General features: G+C 38.0%; 1 protein-coding gene across 1 annotated transcript; it reads right to left on the bottom strand.

The window, feature by feature from the left end:
• Window positions 1-408: 408 nt before the first annotated feature.
• Window positions 409-23,679, bottom strand: SLC10A2 (solute carrier family 10 member 2; the record flags this gene model as incomplete). The annotated part of the gene is made up of 8 exons (XM_083361297.1): window positions 409-585; window positions 1,290-1,376; window positions 5,586-5,752; window positions 6,713-6,870; window positions 8,486-8,661; window positions 9,463-9,551; window positions 19,541-19,659; window positions 23,240-23,679. The coding sequence occupies 8 exons, from the start codon at window positions 23,677-23,679 to the stop codon at window positions 409-411; spliced, it is 1,413 nt and encodes a 470-aa protein (XP_083217423.1).
• Window positions 23,680-24,086: the final 407 nt, after the last annotated feature.

Raw genomic sequence — 24,086 nt, 5'->3', positions numbered from 1 at the left:
CATCTGGGATGAGTCGAAGGGTTCCTGATGATCAACAAGATCACAGAGGATAAGATGAAAGCAGCGGCACTTTTGTGCTTAAGTGGTCAGGACATGTATGATGTGGCCATTGGTCTGTGCTCACTGATGCCTGTCGCAAACGTCTCTTGTGCTGATTTAAAAAAGAAGTTGGAGGAGCATTTCATGCCGGTGAGAGGTCCAATCTATTGGCAGCACCAATTCATCCAGCGCAACCAGCAACCGGGTGAGCCAACCTCACAATTTGTCTCAGTGCTGAGACAGGCTGCTCACCAGTGTAAATTTCCTGATCTTGAAGACAGGATCAGGGATTGAGTGGCGTTTGGACTGAGAGACCGGCAATGCTGACAAAGGATCCTTGCAAAGCCACCAATGAATCTGTGGGAGGTTTTAGACGAGGTGATGGCTTACGAGGCAGCCAATGACTCTGGCAAACACACACACCGCAATAGCAGCAGCCGTCTGCCGGAATCGGAGCAGAGACAGCCTGAACGAATTACAAGCTATGGCATCGGAGCTTGAAGGTAGTTCTCCCTCGGCACAAACCCTGGCACAATTCCTCAATCCCTGGAAAGAGCAGATGGACTGTGTCTCACACGCAAGTCCATCAGCTGCTCAAACCAAAAATAACAATACAGGTCCATCTGCAAGGGGTACCTTGCACGTTGGAGCTGGACTCTGGCTCTGCAGTCTCAATAATCTCCTTTGAGACATTTAAAAGAATTTGCGATCGGAGTAGGCAGAGGGTTCCCTTAAAGCCCATCAGTTTACAGCTGTCAGATTTTCAGCACATCCCTATTAAAATCAGAGGGAAGGCCACCGTGCTTGTGGGGTTTAAGGACTTTCAGGATCCCTTAGATATTTTGGTGACCGATGGGTGGAGAACTAGTTAAGTAGGGCTGAATTGGTTTGATGCCCTGGGCATTTTTGGGGGGAGTGAATAGCATCCAGCACAAACGTCTTGAATCCATTTGTAATGAATTTGCAGATGTATTCGATGACAGGCTGGGAAAGTACACGGGCCTCCCGTTAAATTTAAACTAAACCCGAACGTTCCACTGGTTCATATCAAGCCCCGAAGAGTCCCATTCGCTCTCAAACATAAGACTGAGAGCGAACTGGACAAACTGGTGGAACAGGGAGTGTTAGAACTGGTGGACGGGGGAGACTGGGAAACCCCAATTGTGACACCGTTAAAGGCAAATGGAGAAATTAGAATATGTGCTGATTATAAGGCTACAGTAAACCGAGCCTTAAATCCGCATGCTTACCTGGTTCTGTCGGTCTGGCAAGTCCTCACCGCTGTCCAAGGTGGCGCTCTCTTTGCAAAACTTGATTTGGCACAAGCATATCAGCAGCTGTCAGTTAATAAGGAAGTGGCTGACGCTTAAACAATAGTGACACATAGAGGAGCTTTCCAAGTTAACCGGTTAAAATTTGGTATCTCAGTAGCTCTTGGGATTTTTCAAGAAGTGATGGAGAGGACTCTGAAGGGCATTCCTGGTGTTTGTCCCTATTTTGACGATGTCCTCATCTCTGGGGAATCTGAAGAGATCTTGGCTGACAGGCTGCAAGCTGTTTTAAGCAGATTTCGCTCTGCTGGGCTTAAACTTAAAAAAAGTAAGTGCAGCATTGGTGTGGCATCCACTGAGTTCTTAGGGTTCAGGATTGATGCCAAAGGTATTCACCCCACTGACTCTAAGGTAAAAGCAATTAAGTTGGCTCCAACCCCAACGAATAAGGCTGAATTGCAAGCTTTCCTGGGGTTACTTAACTTCTATCACACGTTTTTACCCCACAAAGCAGCAATTGCAGAACCTTTACACAGGCTGCTAGATAAGAAAACTCCATGGATCTGGACCAAGGTCCACGAACAGAGTTTTAGAAATCTTAAACAACTTTTATCTAGTGATTCAACCATCACACATTTTATAGAAAATAAGCCTATCTGCATCGCGTGTGATGCATCCCCTTATGGGGTGGGCGCTGTATTAAGTCATATAGAGGAAAATGGGGAGCAAAGGCCTATTGCATATCACTCCCAAACTCTGTCCAAAGCAGAAAGGAATTATGCACAAATTGACAAGGAAGCACTGGCAATTGTGTCAGGAGTAAAAAAATTCCATGATTACCTGTATGGCAGGGAGTTCACCATTTTAACTGATCATAAACCATTGTTGGGGTTGTTCACAACTGACAAACAAACACCACAAATTCTTTCCCCAAGAATGCTTAGGTGGTCCATTTTTCTATCCGCTTATGCTTGCAAACTAGTCCATAAACTGGGAAAGGAAATGGGCCATATTGATGCATTAAGCAGATTGCCATGGATGAGCAATGACTCTGACCCGGCACCGGCGGAGCAGATCCTGCTCATCCAAGATCTTCCAGATTGTCCTCTACAGGTGAAGGATATTGCTGCTGGCACCACAGCAGACAAGGTACTGAGCAGGGTCAGCTCATGGGTAGCATTGGGGTGGCAGGACAAGAGCCCAGGGCCGGAATTCCAGGCATATTTTATGAGGAGGCACAAGTTGTCTTCTCATAAAGGATGTTTGCTGTGGGGTAGTAGAGTTATTATTCCTGAGAAAATGAGGGAAAGGGTCTTACAATCGTTACACGAGTGGCATCCTGGCATAGTAAGGACAAAGGAACTAGCTATGAGCTACTTATGGTTGCCTGGTCTTGACAAAGCCATAGAGGAGCAGGTAGCAGGGTGCTACACTTGTCAGAGGTCAAGGCCAGAACAGCCACAGGCTCCCATTCACAAATGGGAAGTGACTCACACCCCATGGTCCAGGTTACACATCGATTACGCTGGGCCCTTTCAGGGACAATCGTTCCTGGTAGTAGTTGACAGTCACTCTAAATGGCTAGGAGTAGTTCCAGTCTCTAGCATGACAACTGCAAAGACAATTCAAGTGCTTCAGGGGCTATTTGCCACTCATGGGTTGTCTGATGTCTTGGTCTCTGATAATGGCCCTCAATTCACATCTGCTGATTTCCAGGCATTTACCAGAGCCAACTCGATTAGACACGTCACATCAGCGCCTTTCCACCCATTGACTAACGGTTTGGCAGAACAAATGGTGAGGACAACCAAGGACGCATTGAGGCACATCATCAGGGGAGATTGGCATCACCAGTTAGCTCAGTTTCTTTTGGCACAACATACCACCCCATGCACAGCTATGGGCAAGAGCCCTGCTGAATTGTGCTGGGGATGGCGACTCATTACTAAGTTGGACAGACTACACACAGACAGAGTGGCAGCTCAACAGGAGCAACCAGACACCACCAGAGAACTTCACATAGGTGAAAAAGTTTGGGACTGGAACTATGGTCAAGGGAATACTTGGATTCAGGGGGTGGTAGTGGACAAAATGGGGCCTGTATCTTACATTGTAGAGGTGGAGGAGGGTCGCGAGGTGAGAAGACACATTGACCCGTTGAGGAAGAGACAACCTGAAAAGCCACAAAATGTGATTCCAGAGCAACATCTGGCTGGTAATCAGGACCCTGATGGCATCCCAATTGATGACTACATTGCAGACCCAGTTGCCCTTGCTGACCCAGGTGACCAGAATGCAGGGCAATCAGTGAAACGGTCAGCAAGGATCCATAGGCCACCGGCGTATCTCAAGGACTATGTAAGGTCTTGAGGCTAGGGTTATTATGTGATAAATCAAGCTCCACACTGCAGGGTTTTTTCCTATTAGATGTTTATTGTTTCCATTATCATTTTGGGTTTTTTTTGTATGGGGGAAGGGGTGTTATGTATATATGTATACAGGAGATGTTTCACAGAGATAGCCACTGACACCACCAGGTGGCAGGGTGCCCTGTCAGGATTGGCAGGGCAGTTTTTGGTGGGAAATCTGGACAATGGGATTGGTTCCAAGTATACCTGGCTAGGTATATAAGAGGGGCAGTTGCCCCTTTGTTTGCCAAGTCTGTGCTACCTCAATAAAGAATGTTATGCTGAACCCTGTTGTCCTGCGTCGTCCATCTTGGCCATGCGGTCCAGACCTCATGATCTAAAAGTTAACTTTTCTTTCTTTTATTAAAAAAGGCATGTTTGCCAAGCTTTTTTCTTAATGGAATTTCTTGTGAACCAAAGAAGTGTAAGAAACACATCAACAGCAATTATGTTATCACATCTTCTTTAATGTTGCTAAAGTGATTGTCTACATCCAGCCATGTATATGCAGCCTAGATCCTAACTCTAACTTTGGATCTGATCATAAAAAAATGTCAAGATCTATTTACCCCAGCATTAAATTAGTGTTGGAGGTTACTATCTTACATCCAGCAAAAGCTTGTCACTATCAAAAAACATTAAGTACATTAGGCACCAAATAAGCAGGAATGTTAGATACACGAACTAGGAAGCTTGGATCAATATATGCACTGGTATTTATTTTCAAATATATATACATACTTTTCTGAGCTATATATCCTCCCAGTCGTCTACATACTGTATCAGTAGGTTTTAGTGGGTTCAGATAATTTACTTCCAACTAAATGCTCATAAAATTACAGCTAACTTTACAAGGATGTGACCATTAATACGTATACCCAAGCTCCTGGTTTCTCATACTGGCTGCTCTGAAACATCTAAGCAGTACAATTTAAGAGGACAAATTCTGCTCAGTGTTGAATACTTATTCAAGAGTGTTTATGAATAGATCTCCCATATGAGCCTATAATGCAAAATTTATTTTTAATGTCTAGAATGCACTGGCAATATGTACTTTGTTCTGCCTTTATCATTGTTATTTCTTTTCAATTTGCCATGGAGAAAAGTATACCAAGAGCTTAGAGTCTTGCATTTAAACAATGTTGTCCAGACAGGTGTTTGCAATAGAATACAGAGAGAATAACATTAAATTGAGTCACAACATCTAGTGTTAGGAAAATTGATCTTTTCCATGCATCAGCTAAGAAGTGCTACTCAACCACATAATCCTGGGTCTTCCATTCTTCCAATAATGACTGCTAATTTTATTATTTCTTGCATTCTAGTAGGACATCATTAGAAGTCTCCATCTGCAAACAATCAGTGGACAGTGAAATAATAAAATGATGTTTTTCAATTTCTTAAGCTTAAAGAAATATACTCCTCAAAAAAATAAAGGGAACACTTAAACAACACAATGTACTGTATTTAATAGTAGGATGTCTTATTTTGTGTTCGCTTTATTTTTTTGAGCAGTATATTTATAGTTGGTTGATAGTCTCCTTTGGTTTTTGAGCAACTTGTATTGTGAGCAATATACTTCAGCACAAAATGCATCACAAACTTAAAGAAGATTTCCAATGGTTTATTGTCATTTACATTTTTTGCTGGCTAAAATATTAAAATCCTTAGAAAATTAAAATAACTTTCCTTCTATTTTCTGAAGAAGAGAAAAGTGAGAGGAAAGATCAAAGGACACAATTGTAAATGAATAATTTAAAGGGAAGGATATCTGTACAAATGTATACTCCCAATATTTGAAAATATATCTCTTCAAGGAGCAGAATTTTTAAAAGCAAAAGTTCCAGAAAATCCATACTTCTTATACTTTTCCATTTTCCACCTCTCTTGTCTGGTTTTCTTCTTTTCCTTCTTCCATCTTAAGTCCTTCATTTGTTGTTGCAAAAGTTGACACTGGCCCTGATTCAGCTTGATTTTCTTTCTCTAGCAAAACGCTCTTTTGATCAGCAAAATATCTTTTGTAGATCTGGTAAACTAAGGACAATGGCCTGACATGTTAGGAACTGAAATAACAACCACTTACAAAGTCACATTTACTTTGGGACTTTAACAATATTCAACATTTACATAAAAAAGTCAAGATGGCAGCCATGACTGGGCAAAAAATTCTGTCCACTTGTTTTAAATGTGCAATACACGTAAAAAAACAGGCAAAGCTTTCACCATAACATCACAGCTACAATCTTGATTGGCTGTATTCTGTGGATGCTTCTGAATGCTTTACTTCCTTTGTTGGGGTTTTTATTATACTGCATATGTAATCATTAGCTTGAATGTGGTACTTTGAAATGCCCTTGTGTTTTTCTCACTTGTCGAGTTCTGTACACTTTCTCCTACCAAATGTATTTTTGTGGTTTCTCTTAATTGGCAAAGAATGTGAAGGTTGCACCTTGCAAAGCATCCTCATGCATAATTAGTATTTCCAGAAAGGCCTCTGAGCTCCACATTTTGAACAGTATTTCTCAACCTTAGCAACTTTAAGAGGCATGGACTTCAACTCCCAGAAGTCCTCAGCCAGCATGTTGGTTGGGCAGTTCTGGGAGTTGAAGTTCATGTATTTTAATTTTGCTGAGGTTGAGAAATATTGATTTAGAACATAACACTGAGCCCATTGCAGCCCATTGTTTTGTTTGGTTTCTGGTAAATGGTAATTTTGTGACTGGCCACACTCCTCAAGGCAACAATTAGGGAATTTTTCAGATTGATTTCTACTTTTGTGGTTAATATTGATCAAGCCAGAAAATTATTTTTAGTCACTTTTACAGCTGTCTTTTAAGATCATTATCTTAAACATTGTGTGCTTTATTTTGTTTGGGAGATAATTACAGAAAATATAATCATTCTATGCTGCGTGAATAAACACTAAAGCCTCTGAAATGACTTCCTAATTTTAAAAACAAAAGATCCAAATGGGTCATAGGCAAGGTAGCTTACCTCCCAGAATGATTGCTGCAAAAGCAAGCTGGAAAATGGAATAGATGAGTGGAAAAGTAAACATCAGTGCCAGTTGTTCCTGACTGAAGGAGAGCTGCACAATGGTTGTACACAGCTGAGAGTTCTGCATTCCTGTTTCTAGTGCAACTGTACGGCATCTAAAAGAAGTAGTGAAGGGTGGAAAAAGAAATAATCACCAGATTGCTTGAGAAAGAGCCTTACTGTAGTAGGAATTGGTCTGCTTGGGAATAATGACCAGTTCTGGAGTAGTTTGACTTCTGCAATCAGTTCTGATAAATCAGTTCTGTTTGGTTGAAGGCCAGAAACTTCCAGGGAGAAAGCTTCTGGCTGGGAGCAGCCAAAGGCTGGAACAATTTCCATGACAGCTTGATTCGTGTTACAAAACAAACCCGTGGTCATTTCCAGGGACAACAATTCTATCTTTTATCAGGATCTGATAAAATTTTGCTTACAGAATTTCTGAACTTGCTACTAGCATTGAACTTCATTGACTAAAAGTCTGGAGCTTAATTAGATTATTGTGCTTGAGCTTGAACTGATAATCCATTCTGCTCTACTGTGTGATTCCTGGGTCAGAATATAGATAGTGTTTACCTATGTACTGCATGTTTGTCTATACTTTGATAATGTCCATTTTGCATTCAGGCCAACTCACTGCCAGTATGTAGCCCCAAATTTCATTCTCCAAAAGAATACAGGTCTCAACAAGGTACCCTCCCTGAAACTCGGAAATGTGCAGACTCATTAGCAGACTCCTTTTGAGTTATATTAGGCTTATAAAATAACAGGAAAGGAAGGGCCCTTGGTGCTCTCTGAGTTTAGTTGTTTTCTTGCAAATGTTTCATTACCCAAATTATGTAATATCATCAGGGCTAGTGACTTAGCACTGATGATGTTACCTAGTTTGGGTAATGAAACATCTGCAAGAAAACAACCAAAGCTCAGAGAGCACCAAGGATCTTTCATTTCAAGCCTTATCTACAAATATTCTCCTTTATTGATACCAGGAAAGGATATGGGATGTTCTGAGGGAATTTCCTTCCCTAGGCAAATCTAAGGCTATATCATGAAAATTGTATGCATTTATTTTAATTACTGAACTACATAAGGATTAACTATAAGTATTGCAGATTCAGCAAATTATATGAGCTTCCACCTCTCTTTCTTACTGAGAATTATGAATTTATGATGCATCAAAAGTTTCAGTATAAGCTCATTTAAATTGCTCTTGGATCAGAGATGAGGTTGGAGAAGACTGGACAATTGAGTTGTGAATCAAGTAGAGTTGTTATGATGCTTGTGTAAAGGAAGGTTGTTTTTTTAAAAAAATCAGAAAGATTTCAAAAACATGGTTATTTTATAGTTTGGGAATGGCAATAGCACTTATACTTATGTACTGTTTCACAGTGCTTTGCAGCCCTCTCTAAGAGATTCAATAAGTCAGCATATTGCCCCCAACAATCTGGGTCCTAATTTTACTGATCTTGGAAGGATGGAAGGCTGAGTCAACCTTGAGCCAGTGAGGATCGAACTCTGGCAGTCAGTTTTATAAATAACTGATATTTATAAATATCCGTTTATAAAAAAGGGAAGTAGTGAATGACTAGGCTAGGGGCTGTAAACAGAATAGAATAAAGCCAGCCTATAACTCTATGGTTAATTGATTTTCAATTTTTAATTATCTTTTTAAAAGATAGACAATATGGTTTTTGCTAGTCAGGATTATAGTATTAGTTGTGAAACAAACCTTACCTGTGCCAGGATTGGCCAGCAATGCGAGCCAAAAAAAAGCCTAGAGAATAACCAGCAGCTGGAAAGATAGTCCCAATAATCCAGAGTTGAGGAGAAATTATCCAGGAACTTTGGTATAATATTCCTCCAACCACGGCTATGATCACTATGAGAATACCACCACTTATGGAACCAATCTGTGGGCAAGGGAGAGACTGCATATTTAATATATCACCAGCACAAATTATAACCTTGAAATCTTCCACTGTATATGGTGGAGTCAGGACCGATCCTATTATAGGGTAATATACTGCCCAAGTATGGCAATATTACTAACAATAATTGATCAGTATGCCAGGTTATTAAAATTATAACTATATTTTCTGTAACAGTGATAATTTCTCTCTCATGTATCAAAATAACTTGGATTATGTTTAGGTAAAAAAGGAAGTAAGTAAATTTGCAAAACTTTGGGGTTTGGGATGGTCTCTGATAGTCCTTAAAGGGAATAATCATAATCATAATAGTAAAGTTGGAAAGGACCTTGGAGGTCATCTAGGCCAACCCCCTGCTCAGGCAGGAAACCCTATACCATTTCAGGCAAATGGCTGTCCAGTCTCTTCTTAAAAACTTCCAGTGTTGGAGCATTCATAGCTTCTGGGGTGACAAATAGATCTCTTAAATAATTAAATTGACATATTTTGTTTTTTTCTCCAGCATTCAAATTAAGGGAGCAAAAGTGATTGCTCTAGTATGTTTGTGTATGAATGTATTTGTTTGATTTATAGGGCCACCTATAAACGGCCCTAAATGGCTGTAGCAACTCTAGACACCCAACAACATATAAAAAACATAGTTACAACAGACAAAACAACATTAAATATATATGAAGACAGCCAAGGTAAGAAAAAAACTCTATAATACATTCAGATCACAATCATCCCCCAATTATATCTTGAGTATTCTTTGAATAAGTATTCATAATTGTTCAGTCTTACCTTAAGTATAATTTTAGCTAGTTTGGGCCATTGGTGCTTAAATAATATCCCAAAGGAAACAGGAACGACAAGTGCAACCAATGAAATGCCTGGGGAAAAAACACAGGTTAAATTGGGGAAAAGGCACCTAAGTTGAAAGAAATGAACTATCTTTAAAATGAACTCTCTTTAAAAAAGAAAAGGAGGAAAAAAAATCTCAAAGCTCTTATCCACTAATCAAAATCAGTGTTATGTATGCCATGCTGTACAAGTCAGTTTACTTAACTAAATAGAAATTAATCATATAAATTAGTAAGTTATTTCTAAATGGTTCTCCAAATCAGGACTCATAGCAGTAAAATGCATGTCCAAATAAAGAAAAAAAGATAGGTTTTTCAGACTATTGTGTAATGTTTCCAGCTTGTTGTGTCAATTTTTGTTTGAAATATAAAGGGGGCAATATTGTTGACTATGGTCTTGCACAAATTTCCAAACATTGGTATGTTATTCAAAAACCAATGAATCTTGCATATATTAAATAATTTAAAAATAAAATTATAAAATAAAATTAATATGAAAAATGTAACTCCTGTACAAAGTTACATTTTTGAGCACCATTTCTCCATAAAGTACCTGATGGTATAAGAACTCCTGCCTTGGGCAGGGGATTGGAGTAGGAGACCTCCAAGGTCCGTTCCAGCCCTATGATATTATAAATACATCAATTTCTTCTTTAAAAGAAATGTACGTGTCCAATAAGCACCACACAATAATTTAATTTTGTTAATTAAGTTATTAGTTGACCTAATAAAGTTAATTATTTAATTAACTGTGATTTGCATGAAGATGACAAAATGGACTTCCATTGACATTCCCAAACTTAGCACTCTAAATATTTATCCATCTCTACTTATACTTTTAAACACTTAACAGTGTATTTACAAATAATTATTATAGGAGCATCCTTTACAAAACAGTAAATCTTCTAGTACAACAGACAGTTAAGCATGCCAGACTACATCTATATTTTTGGCAAATTATCTTTACTGTTCGACTTCTTGGATAAAGTAATTTTATCATGGATGTAAGGCAATGTACGCCATGGTCTGATTAGGTGCTTTTGGCCAAGCTATTATATATCATAATTCCCTAATAGATGACATTGCACAAAGAGTATTCTATCTTTCCAAATAGTTAAGCCTAAAATCCTCCAGTTATAAGAGGTATCAAATATACAGATCCCAAGAAGATACTTGAAAGAAAGTTTCCATTGGGCAAAGTTTGCTGTTCATTACTGCTCCCAAATGGAAGTTCAGTGTGAACTTCATCTGTAAAATGAAAGCCACCTACTCTGACAACTGGTTCAAAAACAAGGAGATTTTTTTTACCAAGTAAACCTCCAAAACTGACCACTAACTCCAGAAAATACATCTTAAATATGCCATATATGGTATATACTATCTGCAATTTCATTTTTAAGGTATTAATTTTCCCTCATATGCTCATCATCTGAGATACACATTTTCAGACCAAGGTATATAACATATTGCTTCTGGGCACCATCAAAATTTTCCAGAAAAAGCTGATTTTGACAACTTTGTAATACCCAAAGACATCTGTTCTTTAATTTTAGTATGGAAGAATCAGGTTTATCAATAATTACCACACATTGTTTGTAAATAGGACTACTTGACATCCATTACTTGTCTTAATCAAGCCATGAATTTTGCTATTCTGTCAAATTGAACATGCAAAAACATCCAGGTAGAAATCAATCAAGTTTAGACTAGACTAGACTAGACTAGACTAGACTAGACTAGACTAGACTAGACTAGACTAGACTAGACTAGACTAGACTAGACTAGACTAGACTAGAATAGAATAGAATAGAATAGAATAGAATAGAGCTGGAAGGGACCTTGGAGATCTTCTAGTCCAGCCTCCTGCTCAAGCAGGAGAACCTATATCATTTCAGACAAATGACTTAAAAACCTCCAGAAATTGAGCACCCACAGTTTCTGAAGGCAAGCTGTTCCACTGGTTAATTGTCCCCACTGCCAGGAAGTTTTTCCTTAATTCCAGGTTGCTTCTCTCTTTGATCAGTTTTCAACCATTGTTTCTTGTCCTGACCTCTGGTGCTTTGGTGAATAATGTGACCTCTTCTTCTTTGTGGCAGCCCCTCAAATACTGGAATACTGCTATCATGTCTCCCCTATTGCTTCTTTTCTTTTGACTAGCCAAACCCAAGTCCTGCAGCCATTCTTCGTATGTTTTAGTCTCCAGGTCTTTGATCATAGTTGCTTTTCTCTGATTTTTTTCCAAACTCTCAACATCTTTTTTGTGATACGGTGACCAAAATTGGCTGCAGTGTGGTCTTACTAGGGTTTTATAAAGCATTACTAATACTTTGCATTATCTTGATTCTATGCCTCTGTTTATACAACCCAGGATTGTATTAGCTTTTTGGGCTGCTGCTGCACACTGCTGGTTCATGGTTAAGTGATCGTCCACTAGGACTCCAAGGTCCCTCTCACACTTACTGTTTTTAAGCCAGATCTTGCCCAATCTTTACTAGTACTTTTTGTTGTGTGGCCAGTTCTTTTCAGGCAATAAGCAAGACGGAAGGTTGCAAACAGGAACATGCTTTATTGAGGCAAACAGGAACAGAATTGAAACAGGGGCTGCTGTGCAGCTACTTATATGGTTGGCCAGTAGGTGGAAGCCAATAGGTTTAAAGGAACCCATTCCCGCCCCAAATCATCCAATGATCTGCTTGGAGACAACAAGTCTGGCTTAGTCAGTGACCATTACACAGACACACCATTGAGCAACCTTAAGCAGCATTCAAACAGACACGTGAATCAGTTCAAGTAAAAATCCCAATACATTACACCTTTGATTTTTCCTACCAAAATGTAAAACTTTGCTTTTCTCCACACTGAAACTCATTTTGCTGGATAGGGTTGATTGTTCAAGTTTGTCAAGATCTTTTTGGATCCTGAGTTTGTCTTCTAGGGTATTGGCTAGTCTTGCCAATTTGGTGTCATCTGCAAATTTGATGAATTTCCCTTCAATTCCCTCATCTAAGTCATTGATAAAGATATTGAAGAGTACTGGGCCTAAGACAGAACCTTGTGGTACCCCATTGCTTACTTCTCTCCATGTGGATGTAGTGCTGTTGAGGACTATTCATTGAATACAATTTTCCAGCTAGCTACAGATCCATCTGATGGTGATGTTGTCTATTCCACCTTTTTCTAGCTTACCAAGGAGTAGGTTGTCAAATGCCTTACTGAAGTCTAAGTATATTATGTCCACAGTGTTTCACTGGTTTACTAATTTGGTCACTTTATCAAAGAATAAAATAAGATTGTTTTGGCATGATCTGTTTTTAACAAACCCAGTTATAACTTTTATAACAAACTAGTTATAACTTTGTTTGCTTCTAGTTGTTCACAGATCTGGTTTTTTGATTATCTTTTCCAGGATCTTCCCAGGTATTGATGTTAGATTGATTGGTCTCTAATTTCCTGGGTCTGTTTTTTTCCCTTTCTTGAAGATGGGAACCACCTCAGTCCTTTTCCAATCCTCAGGTACTTCCCCGGTGCTCCAGGATTTTTGAAAGATGTGGTACAATGGTTCTAAGATAACATCTGCCAGCTCCTTCAAAACTCTGGGATGTAATCTTTCAGGCCCAGGTGATTTATATTCATCAAGGTTGGATAGGTGTTCTCTTACCGTTTCCTTGCTTAGTTTAATTTTTGCTTCTAATTTGTCTTTTGCAGTGGTTTTTTTGGTATGTTGGACTGTAGTTTCTTTTAGAGAAGGCAAACCTGCTATATAACCTTTTCCAGTACAAGAGTGCCCAATTTTCATCTAAAAGTAAGATAAGTCAACAGTGTCTTATTCCCACTCAAAGAGTCGCAGTCAGAGCAAAAGTTTAAACTCTCAACACAATTGTCATTTTTTTTTAAAACCTTGGATTGCCTGCTAAACACTATCTCGGATATTTTCTCCTCCCAATAAATTGCACATATGTATTCTACTTGTATGCAGTGCTTTTTTTGTAAGAAAATGGTGCTGGAACTCACATCTTGTTAATCTTTTATTTACCTTTTGCATGTAGTCAATCAATGTACACACACCCACACACGTCAGTTGTGTAACGAAACATAACAGTTGCTGCCCACAATAAGCAGTGAGCGCGCGACCACATGACCAATCACCAGCTGAACAGTACCCCAAGTCAAGCAGCTGGACGAAGTATATATGCTTTGGACTCGACACACAAGCAGCCTGCATGCACCATTTTAATGATTTTGCTGTTGACTTGCTATGCTCGACAGGGCGATTCAAGTCCACATGGACCAAACATCAAATTTTCAAAAGTTACTTCTAAAACTTGGAAAATCCATCAAAAAAAAGGTGCTGGAACTCTGTCCCGGTGAATTAATTCTATGACAAAAAAGCACTGCTTGTATGTGTTTATGAAAGTATATCTCTGCCAAAAGTCATACTCCAGAAAACTGCCAGAGCTTAGAAAAATAGAAAGAAAGAAATGTTATATTAATGACTGATTAAAATAAACTATCATAAAAAAGGAGATGAGAGTCTGTTTGGTATAGTATTTAAAGTATCAGGCTAGAAACTGGGATGCTGTGAGTTGTAGTCCCGCTTTAGGTACATTGCCAGCTGGATGACTTTAGACCAGTCACAATCTTTCAGTCTAGAAAGGAGGCAATCACAATCCACTTTTCCAAATTTTGCCAATAAAACTTCAGGGATATGAATGTTTTCCTTCCTTGCTTAAAGTTTATTTCATAACAGTATATCTCTGTATACAACAGTAGTGGCCTTTATTCAGGATGATATTGAGGGTGCTTACCAGGAGCAAGTAGAGGGTTTGGTTAACTGGTGTAATAAATACAGCCTGATTTTAAATGTAGGTAAAAGAAAAGAGATTATTGTCAATTTCAGAATATTCTGAGACCAGAATAGTTCCATCATGGTTAGCCCTGCATATACATTTAATGAATTAAATACAGAATAGTTGTAAACTTGAAGGCAATATACCACCCTGCAGTAAGTTTTAAAAAAATTAAAAGATAAGACTGCTGGTTCTCATTGTCTTTTTGGTTTTAGAGATGATTTGTCACACTGCAGTTGCATTCAATCAGAATCAATGGCTCTTGATTTTAATGGCAGTGTGCCTGCTTATGGAGGCCATCTGCTGACTGACTAGTGAGCTTCCTTGGGCAATTAGTTGGCTACTATAAGTACAGATTACAGGACTAGATGGTCCAGAGGTCAGATCCATCATACAAAACCAACACTGGCAGAATTCTTTTATTGTGGTTTCTCCAAATTTTGGATTACAACTCCCATCTACTCTGTAGGGCATCAGTGATAATTATGGATAATAGATGTTCAAAAACAACAGAAGGGATTTCCAAATGCTCATTCTGCATCTTTCCAAATTGCCTGTCTATTTTATTCCTTCAAGAAATGTGCTATAGACTAGAACTGGGCATGGTAGCAATGAGAGAGATTTGGAAAAACGATTCAGGTGTTTTGCATTGTCTACATCTACAAAGATCAGACTCATGTAGGGCACAGGTGTCAAACTGAATTGCGTCATGTGATGTATTGCAATGCTTTTTTTGCCTTTGCGGAGCTGGGTGGGTGTGGGCTGTGCGTGATGCATCTGGCCCACAGGCTGTCAGTTTAACACTCCTGATGTAGGCAATGGTTTTCTCTGTGATGTTTTATAGAAGTTAAGGTTGAAGAAACAGCATGGATAAAGTTGGGATGCTTTTGTACTTCAGTGTTGGGAATACTCTCAAGAATATCATGGGATAGTCAAGAAAATAACAAATGAACAAATCATAAAATAAAGCCATCCAGAGTTTTCAAGGTGCAAACAAACAAGTTCAAATTAGACAAGGTTGTATGGTTTATGATAGGTAGGATGACAGGATATTAATTATGGAACAATGACAGTGCTGTTAATATTAGAGGGGATGAACTGAACTGATATTTGTTGTTAGCTGCGAAGTTGTGTCCAACACATCGTGACCCCATGGACAATGTTCCTCCAGGCCTTCCTGTCCTCTACCATCTTCTGGAGTCCATTTAAGCTCACACCTACTGCTTCAGTGACTCCATCCAGCCACCTCATTCTCTGTCGTCCCTTTCTTCTCTTGCCCTCAATCTTTCCCAGCAATAGGCTCTTCTCCAGTGAGTCCTTCCTTCTCATTAGGTGGCCAAAATATTTGAATTTCAACTTCAGGATCAGGCCTTCTAAAGAGCAGTCAGGGTTGATCTCCTCTAGGACTGACCGATTTGATCATCTTGCAGTCCAAGGGACTCGCAGGAGTCTTCTCCAGCACCATAGTTCAAAGAAACTAATATAGATTGTTGTAATTTTATATAAACTTTGGTAAAAACTATGGTTGAAAATAATTGTATTTACTACTACAGTTTGACAACTTTAGACAAAAACCTAACACTCTTGGGAAAAGCAAAAGGATTGAGAAAATGAAAAATAGTAGCAAGTCAATTGAACTCTATTTTTATAGTGATGAGTAACCCAGTTGGAAGACCTGAAGAGTCAGATTGGGGATGTATTAACTAGAGTGAGAAGTTCAGTCTACATGGTTGCTAAGAGTCAATACCAATCTGAAGGCATATAACCAACCAACCAACCAACCAACCAACCAACCAACCAACCATTTTATTCCTTGAACCTTTGGATTTCCTGCAGTTTGATTGGGAAATGGAAAAGAGTTTGAGCTTCAAAGTTTCTGAGCTTAAAATGACTATTCTGAGCATCCTCAGCTTAAAACAAAATATCCTAGAATTTGTCCTGGATTTGTATTCCATGCTTGAGATAAAACAATTTCTTTTATTTCATGTTGTTCTGAGGGTGCTTATTTCTATTCTGAGAATTAGTGTATTAATCAATAAAATAGTAGGCATAAATTCCAGTTCTTCAGCCATTAGCTACAACTAGTTGAAAAGAGAAGGTGGAGGGGAATTGAGGAATGGCATCTATAACAACATGTTTAAAGCCTGAAACCATTTTGAACAGCTGGTTTGTGGAGAGAGACACAAGTTGACTGCTGCTTGCTTAATACCTAAGTAGTACTGTTTTTATTCATTGCTATTGAAAGCTTATGGGTTGTAAAATAATGCTGTTATCTTTGTTTTATCCTTTCTTAGGCAGGTTCTAAACTAAAAAGAGTACTGTGTACATCCATCACAGATAGATTTACTATGCTGTTGAGCTTTCAGGGAACCAAATGAGAAATTATTTTGCTTTCTTTGTTTGTTGAGACAAACCTATCTTAATAAATAATAACAGAAGAAATGAAAAAAATTGAACAGTGAATGTGCATTAGAAATAATGTTTCATGGTAGTAGCCATACAAGTGTATTTTTGTTATGTCATTCATGACGTACGTTGAAATGGGTAGCTGCTTCTTTCCTGGGCTGTATAGTTTTTTTTTTCAGGGCTGGTTTATTTATTTATTATTTATTAAATTTATTTGCTTGAAAAATGTGTGTTTAAAAATTATTTGCCATGGAGATGTTTTAAATATTGTTCTTTCAAAATGGAAATTGAATGTAGGTAGCACTTAATGTGGATTACTTATATGGATATAGTTAAAAATGAAGGAATAACGGACTTGTTTCAAGTTCCCATTACTCACTTGGGGGAATTATTCAAAAATATTTGGGATTTTGTACCATCAAAACATAACACACTTGAAACCTCTAGTAGGTTGTTTTATTCTAAGCTCCTAGCAAGATATTCTCAAAAAGAAAAAAAAGAAAAAAAGCTACACACTCTTCTAATTTTCTCATTGTTTCTTCTTTACCTCATATCCATAGCTTTATCTCAATTTTTTCTTAGTTTCTAGCTTTTTACTTCATTAACTATTTTCATCCTCCTTTGTTCTACCTTTCTCTTGGCCAGTTTTACGTTCCTCTCCCACAAAGCCATTTTATATAGATTCTTCTCTGCCAGATTTTCTTTGAACTTCTTTGTTCTCAACCTTTTCTATTTATTTCCATTTTTTCTTGGCTTTTATTAGGATTGCACATTGACTCCAAACGTTAGTATGTGCCCACATTAGTGATTTAGAAACAGCACTTAATTAAATTTAAATAGTATCAGAGGCTGTTTGATTTGGGTTGTGGCTGGAATCCAAAGTGAGATTTGAGAAATGAAGTTTCACGTCTCCTGTGGACAAACAAAATTCACAAATGCGTAAATCCTGGCTACATTCCAGACTATAGGAATATGAGTTTTAAAACTAAGTTGTGATTTAACCTTATAATTGAGGTCATTTTGCTATTTGGGCAGAATTAGGCGTGCAGACTACAAAATAAATCTCCATCCAACTCCCAAACTAAAGTGAATGGAGACTCTGTCAGTCAATGTCAGAAATGTTATACTATATGCATAGTGCAATATTGCTTATTTGAGTTTTCAAAAATCTCTGCAGTTTACTAATGATAAGTACCTGCAGACCAAGGCTTTGTTTAGCCACCAACAAATGGCAAACAAACAAGTGTAGGATGAAGGCTTCTTCAGCATGTTTCCACCCAATATGGTCCTGAGCTTTCATTTCCGAATTGGGCCCGTGATACTTGCTGATGTCATCAAACCATCTTGTTTTAGGTCCCTTTCGTGGATGCTTTTTATCAAGTGGGACCCATTCTAGGACTGCCTTGGTCCACCTGCCATCAGTTCTTCTTCTTATGTGATCAGCCCATTTCCATTTCATTTTTTATATCTAGAGAAGAACTAGAAGTACTAGACCACTATATATACCTTGGCCAACAGATCTCAGTGGAAGGTGATACAACAAAGGAAATTGAATGGCATGTTAAATATGGCTGGCAGGCATTTGGCAAGCTAAGCATAATTTTCAAGGACAGCCTCACCCAATGCCTGAAGAGAAAAATTTTCAATCAGTGTGTGCTACTTGCTCTAACATATGCCGGTGGAACATGGACACTACCCTCACAAACAATACAAAAGCTATGAGTGGCGCAAAGAGCCATGGAAAGATATATGCTCAGCATCACAAGACAAAATAGGAAGACTTGCACATGGATTAGAGAACAAACAAAAGTATATGGTATCATCAAGAGAGTATAAGAATTAAAAAAAAAGAACACACACAGACAGATCCATTATAACAGTGGAAATGTATGCATCAAATTATCATCATTGTTCACTTTTTGGTTTTCCAATCCTTCTTAATGGATTGGGTTTGCATGTTCTTAGAGAAGGTTGAAACACAAGTTTTTCCATGTTTCTACAGTTAACCCAAAATAATAGAGCAGTTTAAACCATAGAATTTCCTATCTGAACTTATCTTGGTGCAGTCAAATCTTAACATTCTTTTAAAGGGAGAACACATAAGTCCTATTTTTTTTAAAGTAAGACACATTTTACAGAAATGTTTGTGCCATTACTTCCAGAGGGTATAAATCCATATTCTTTTGTTGTTCAATCACTAAGTCACATCTGATTCTTCGGAACCCCATGGATCATAGCAGGCCTCCTTGTCTTCCTTTGTCTCGTGGAGTTGGCCCAAATTCATGCTCATTGCATTGATGACACTAACTAACCATTTCATCCTCTGCCGTCCCCTTCTCCTTTTGCCTTCAATCTTTCCCAACATCCATGTTTTTAATATGCCTTAATTTTATGATGTTAATCCTTGTCAACAATTGTAAGTATAATTACAATATCATAGATTTTCACTGACAAGGAGGCATGAACAATATTGGTTGTTTGAACTCCCAACTGGGCTTATATGTCACTGTTGAAAATGCATCATATGTCTTCCCGGCAACCGAGTGTTTACTTTGGGGAGTTAGTTTCAACTTTATGCCATTCCTGATTCTGTCAATTGCATAAAAAGATGCCAAGCATCTGTTTTGAGAGAAGTCCTAAAGTTTCAGACTAATTAACCCAAAGTATAAAACCATGGAGGTTATGAGTGATTTTCTAAGGCAGACTTTAGATGTAAAAATGGATCTTGGAATGATTGTGGAAGAAAAAGAGGCACATTTAGCTTACCAATGCTGTCATAGGGGATATTAACGGAGTTGACATCTGTCCAAATCCTGGTGTAGGCAAAGACACAAAGCGGCATCATTCCCATGGCCAGCAGGGTTGAACATGTTGTCATACTGATGCTGAAAAAGAATCATTCATTGTTACTGTTGTTATCATGTTAGCTTCAAATATTTTGTGGATGCTAAATTGTGGTTTCTCACAAAAGTGTACTTATTTTCAAGTTCCAGATATAGTTCCAGAATGATGTTTGTCTTGTCATCAATACAGATAGTCCTTGACTTTCTACCAGCCACTCAGCAATGGTTCAAAGTTATGACCTACTTGAAAAAGGGGAGTAATGATCTGACTCTGAAGTCCTGACAGTTAGCTGCCTCGCCCAGTCAGATGACCACTCTTTGGCTACTTGGCAACACAACCACATTTACAGCCATTTGCAGCATGTCTCAATCACTGATCATGTTTTATGAAAGTTTTGTTGAAAAGTGACACTTTTTGGGAAAACTGCACCATAACAAACAATTGGTTTGCTTAACAGCCATGGCAATCACTTAACTGTGGCATTCACATTTATGACTGTGGCATTTGCTTAATGGTGGTGAAAAAATGTAAAATTTAGTAGTTTTACAACAATATTAGTAGTTTTACAACCATTACAACTTACAACCATAATGGGCAGGCTCCATTACAGCCATAACTTGGAGACTACCTGCAATGGTATAACGCCTATAAATAACAATAGCAATTTTGTAAAGTAACAGGCATATCATAAAGGAATCTCAAGTGATTTTTCTCTTGCTATGTTCAGTTGGCCCCTGCTGAACTTTAGAAAGACTTTGAAACCTTGGCTATGGGGACCAAGATGAGGGAGGGTATCAGGAGATTCTATGAATGTGGCTCAGGTAGCCTATTATTATTTATTGCTGACTGTTGTTTTTGATCTTGGTTGCTTGCTGCTCAAGTCACCCAGAATCATTTTGTTTAAATTGGTGGTTATATAAACTCTTCAAATAAATAAATAAGAAAACTTTATCATGCATTCACTCTGCATTTTTGAGATAATTGTAGGAAGAGAGATCCTAATGTCATTTAATATCTGTTTCAGTATTTTCAAGGCATAACACACACACACACACACACACACACACACACACACAAAGAGAGAGAGAGAGAGAGAGAGAGAGAGAGAGAGAGAGAGAGAGAGAGAGAATATACAAAGACAATATTTGATGATGCAAAAAGACAAATAAACTGTCCAATGTCAAAAAATATTTTAAGTGGTAGGACTAGGAATTGATAGTCTGAAAGGATTCATAAATATAGGAATTTTGAAACAGAGATTCCAAGGATAGTGAAAATGGAAATACTGCAAAATTAAAAACTGATTTGAAGCTTAAGGATTACATATTTATTGGAAAATAATGGAAATTATGTCTGAATATGCATATCTAAGTATTGACAAGTTGAATTTGTATGTGAATAAGCCTTGCTGAATTTTCAAAGTAAATATAAGAATTGCATTAATAAAGCTCATTTTCCTCACTGTAGTGTAATATCCCAAAAATTAAGCATTTACAAAATATTACTGGAGAAGAGGGACTAAAAATAAACAGCTTCTTATTCTTTCATTTGGCCTATTAAGGATCACAAACAATAATTAATTACAATTGGGAGGGAAGGCAAACAAAATATAGACAGAAAATCTGTCCATAGTCTGATTCTGTTAAACAGTTAAGCCAGACATTTGTTATTATGGGAAATATAACTTATTTACTGTATGTAACCTGGGCTCACTTAAACTTACTTGGAATTAAGTCCCAGTGAGTACAATAGGCTCTGCAGCTGAATAAAACATGGACAGGATTTCATTGAAAGTAGCAATCTATTTGTGTGGGTGACAATTTAATTAAACTAATTCGTGCAGGAAAACTGTTTTAAAAGTATCTGGACAAAATCCCAATTGCTTCTAACAAAAACAGAATGGAACATGATTAATGTATAAGTATTGCTAGTATTTGTGAATGATAACCTTTTAAAAATCCAAAAATATTTGAATTTTAAAACGCCTATTAGCACCAGCACTGATGATGTTACATAGTTTGGGTAATGAAACATCCACAAGAAAACAGCCAAGCTGAGAGAGCACCAAGGACCTCTCACAATATCTATTCTCAAGTTATTTTGGAACAGAGTATTCCTGTTAATAGCAACGTGTGTACTGCAAAATTCCTATGATTTAATGTAGAGAATACAAATGTTGTGCAGGGGCTATAATGCAGGCATTTTCCATATGCCAATCCATATGCATCCTCATACAGAACCTTAAAGGTAAAGGTAAAGGTTCCCCCGCACATGCGTGCTAGTCGTTTCTGACTCTAGGGGCCGGTGCTCATCTCCGTTTCAAAGCCGAAGAGCCAGCGCTTGTCCGAGGACGTCTCCGTGGTCATGTGGCCGGCATGACTAGAACCTTACATACATGTAATTTGATAAATATTGCAGGTCACCTGTGAATAGTTCAATGGAATGAATATATATTTCTGAATTGGCTCTTCTGAGCCCAGCTTTCAAAATCAATTTAATAGTTTCGCACTGGTAAGAAAAAAGAACAACTTCCAAATCAGAAGTTATATCCTGCCAAGTTTTACTTGTGCTAATACAGATTTTGGATCGGTTTAAGATTCTGAATATATCTACAGTTGTGCTGGATCAGATCACACGTATATATTGGTAGCAGCAAGCAGGATCTGACTTTGGACTGCATTCCTTTTATTTGTATAATAAGATTAATTCGGTTACCCTTCATGTTCTAGCTATCTATCTTAATGACTAAAAGAAAATGAAGCAGCAAAATAGCCACAACCCTCGAATGAGTCATGCACCAGGTTCAGGAAAGTACCTGCCAACTTTTCAAAACCTTTGATCAAAATATGTAAAAATTAGAACTGAAATATATAAATGTGCTTCTAATATTTTCCCTCTCTTGATCTTCTTTCTACTCTTTGTTCTAGTTGTGCTTTTGTTTTGTTTTGTTCTTCCTAAATTCAGTGGTGCCTAGCATTTTCAAAGAACCCCTCAAATGGTCCCTTCTTTTATGAATTTTGGAATTCATCCACCCTTCAATTTCCATTCACCTGTTTTTGCCATCTCTACTCCTATGACCTGAGTTGAAAAGTTCTCTTTTACTCCTCCAACTTTGCCCTACTTGCACTGATTTTTCACTTTAATCTAATTCATTGCTCTGTATTTTAAACTGAGGATGGAGGAATTCTTTTTCTCCATTTGGAATTCACTGTATTTCTGCTATTCCCAATGAAAGCACTTGAACACTTTGATTTGGTGTCCTCTCTCTCTCGCGCGCGCGCTCTGTCAATATAACTATTTATTTTGAAAAGACTGATAGTAGCAGTTAAATACATCAAGGTGCTCTTGCCAAGATTTAAAGTGGATATATCTGCAAATGCAGTTGTGTTCAAGCCATTCTGTTAAGAGTGTTTTCTAATAAGGTTGAAGGTGCAGAGCAATATTTTTAAGTACAATGTTTTATTAAGAGATATAATGCATTATGTTTGTTAGATTACAACTTCTACTGATTTCAGTGGGTTCTCTCACTAATAAACATGCACAAAGTAGCAGTTTTAAAGTTTATTTTTTTTAAAAAATATGACACAAACTTAAACTCTGAGAAAAGCAAACCACTCTTACCTTAGGTCCATGTCACCATCTACCCAGTAAGCTAAAATGTTAGAAGCTGTTCCACCAGGACAACATCCCATGATGATCACTGCAACAGCTTGAATTGGAAGCACATCAAAAGCAAATGCCAGTGTAAAACCCAAGAGAGGCATGATTCCAAACTGGCAAAGGATACCCACAATGATACCCCAAGGCTTTTTTAGGTGTCCTAAAAATTTCTTCAGTTCCACATTGCAGCCCATGGAGAACATCACTAGTGCCAGCATAACAGTTAGGACAGTACTTAAGACTGTACTCAAAACTTCGTTGAAATTATCTGGTGGCTTTAAGCAGGATGTCCCTTTGCAGATGGTGGCATTTCTAGAACAGTGTGAAAAATTCCAAGTTGATTGTGTTGTTGGAAATGCAGAGGTTAAAATATCAGATTCCCTTGAATGGTCCTCCTGCATTTTGAAGGGGAAGAAATGCTTGTCCAGGCTGTCATGCACTATATTGAAACTAGTCTTCTTCAGTGTCTCATTATAAATGACTAGGGGCAATAAAGAAGATGATAATGCTGGAATTTGGCAGTTGCTAAGGTTTAGAGCTGAGTTGCTGAGTCACAATATTTCCCTAGTGCAAATTCATTTATTCACTGTGAATCAATCATTTATTTTCAGAATAGGTGAGGTTTCACACCAAATTAATATTTAAACATAATGAGCAACAAGCAAAAAATAACTAATATATTACATGAGGATCAAAGAGTAACTGTGAGCATCTCTCTTTAATATCTATCTCTTCGCCACCCCTTAATTTTCGGCCAACTGTACTGTGAAAAACTATTTGCCCCCTTTTGGATTTCCTGAATTTTTCC

The sequence above is a fragment of the Vipera ursinii genome, assembly GCF_947247035.1.
Source record: "Vipera ursinii genome assembly, chromosome: 4".
Classification (NCBI taxonomy): Eukaryota; Metazoa; Chordata; class Lepidosauria; order Squamata; family Viperidae; genus Vipera; species Vipera ursinii.
This window is presented reverse-complemented; position numbering and strand designations above follow the sequence as displayed.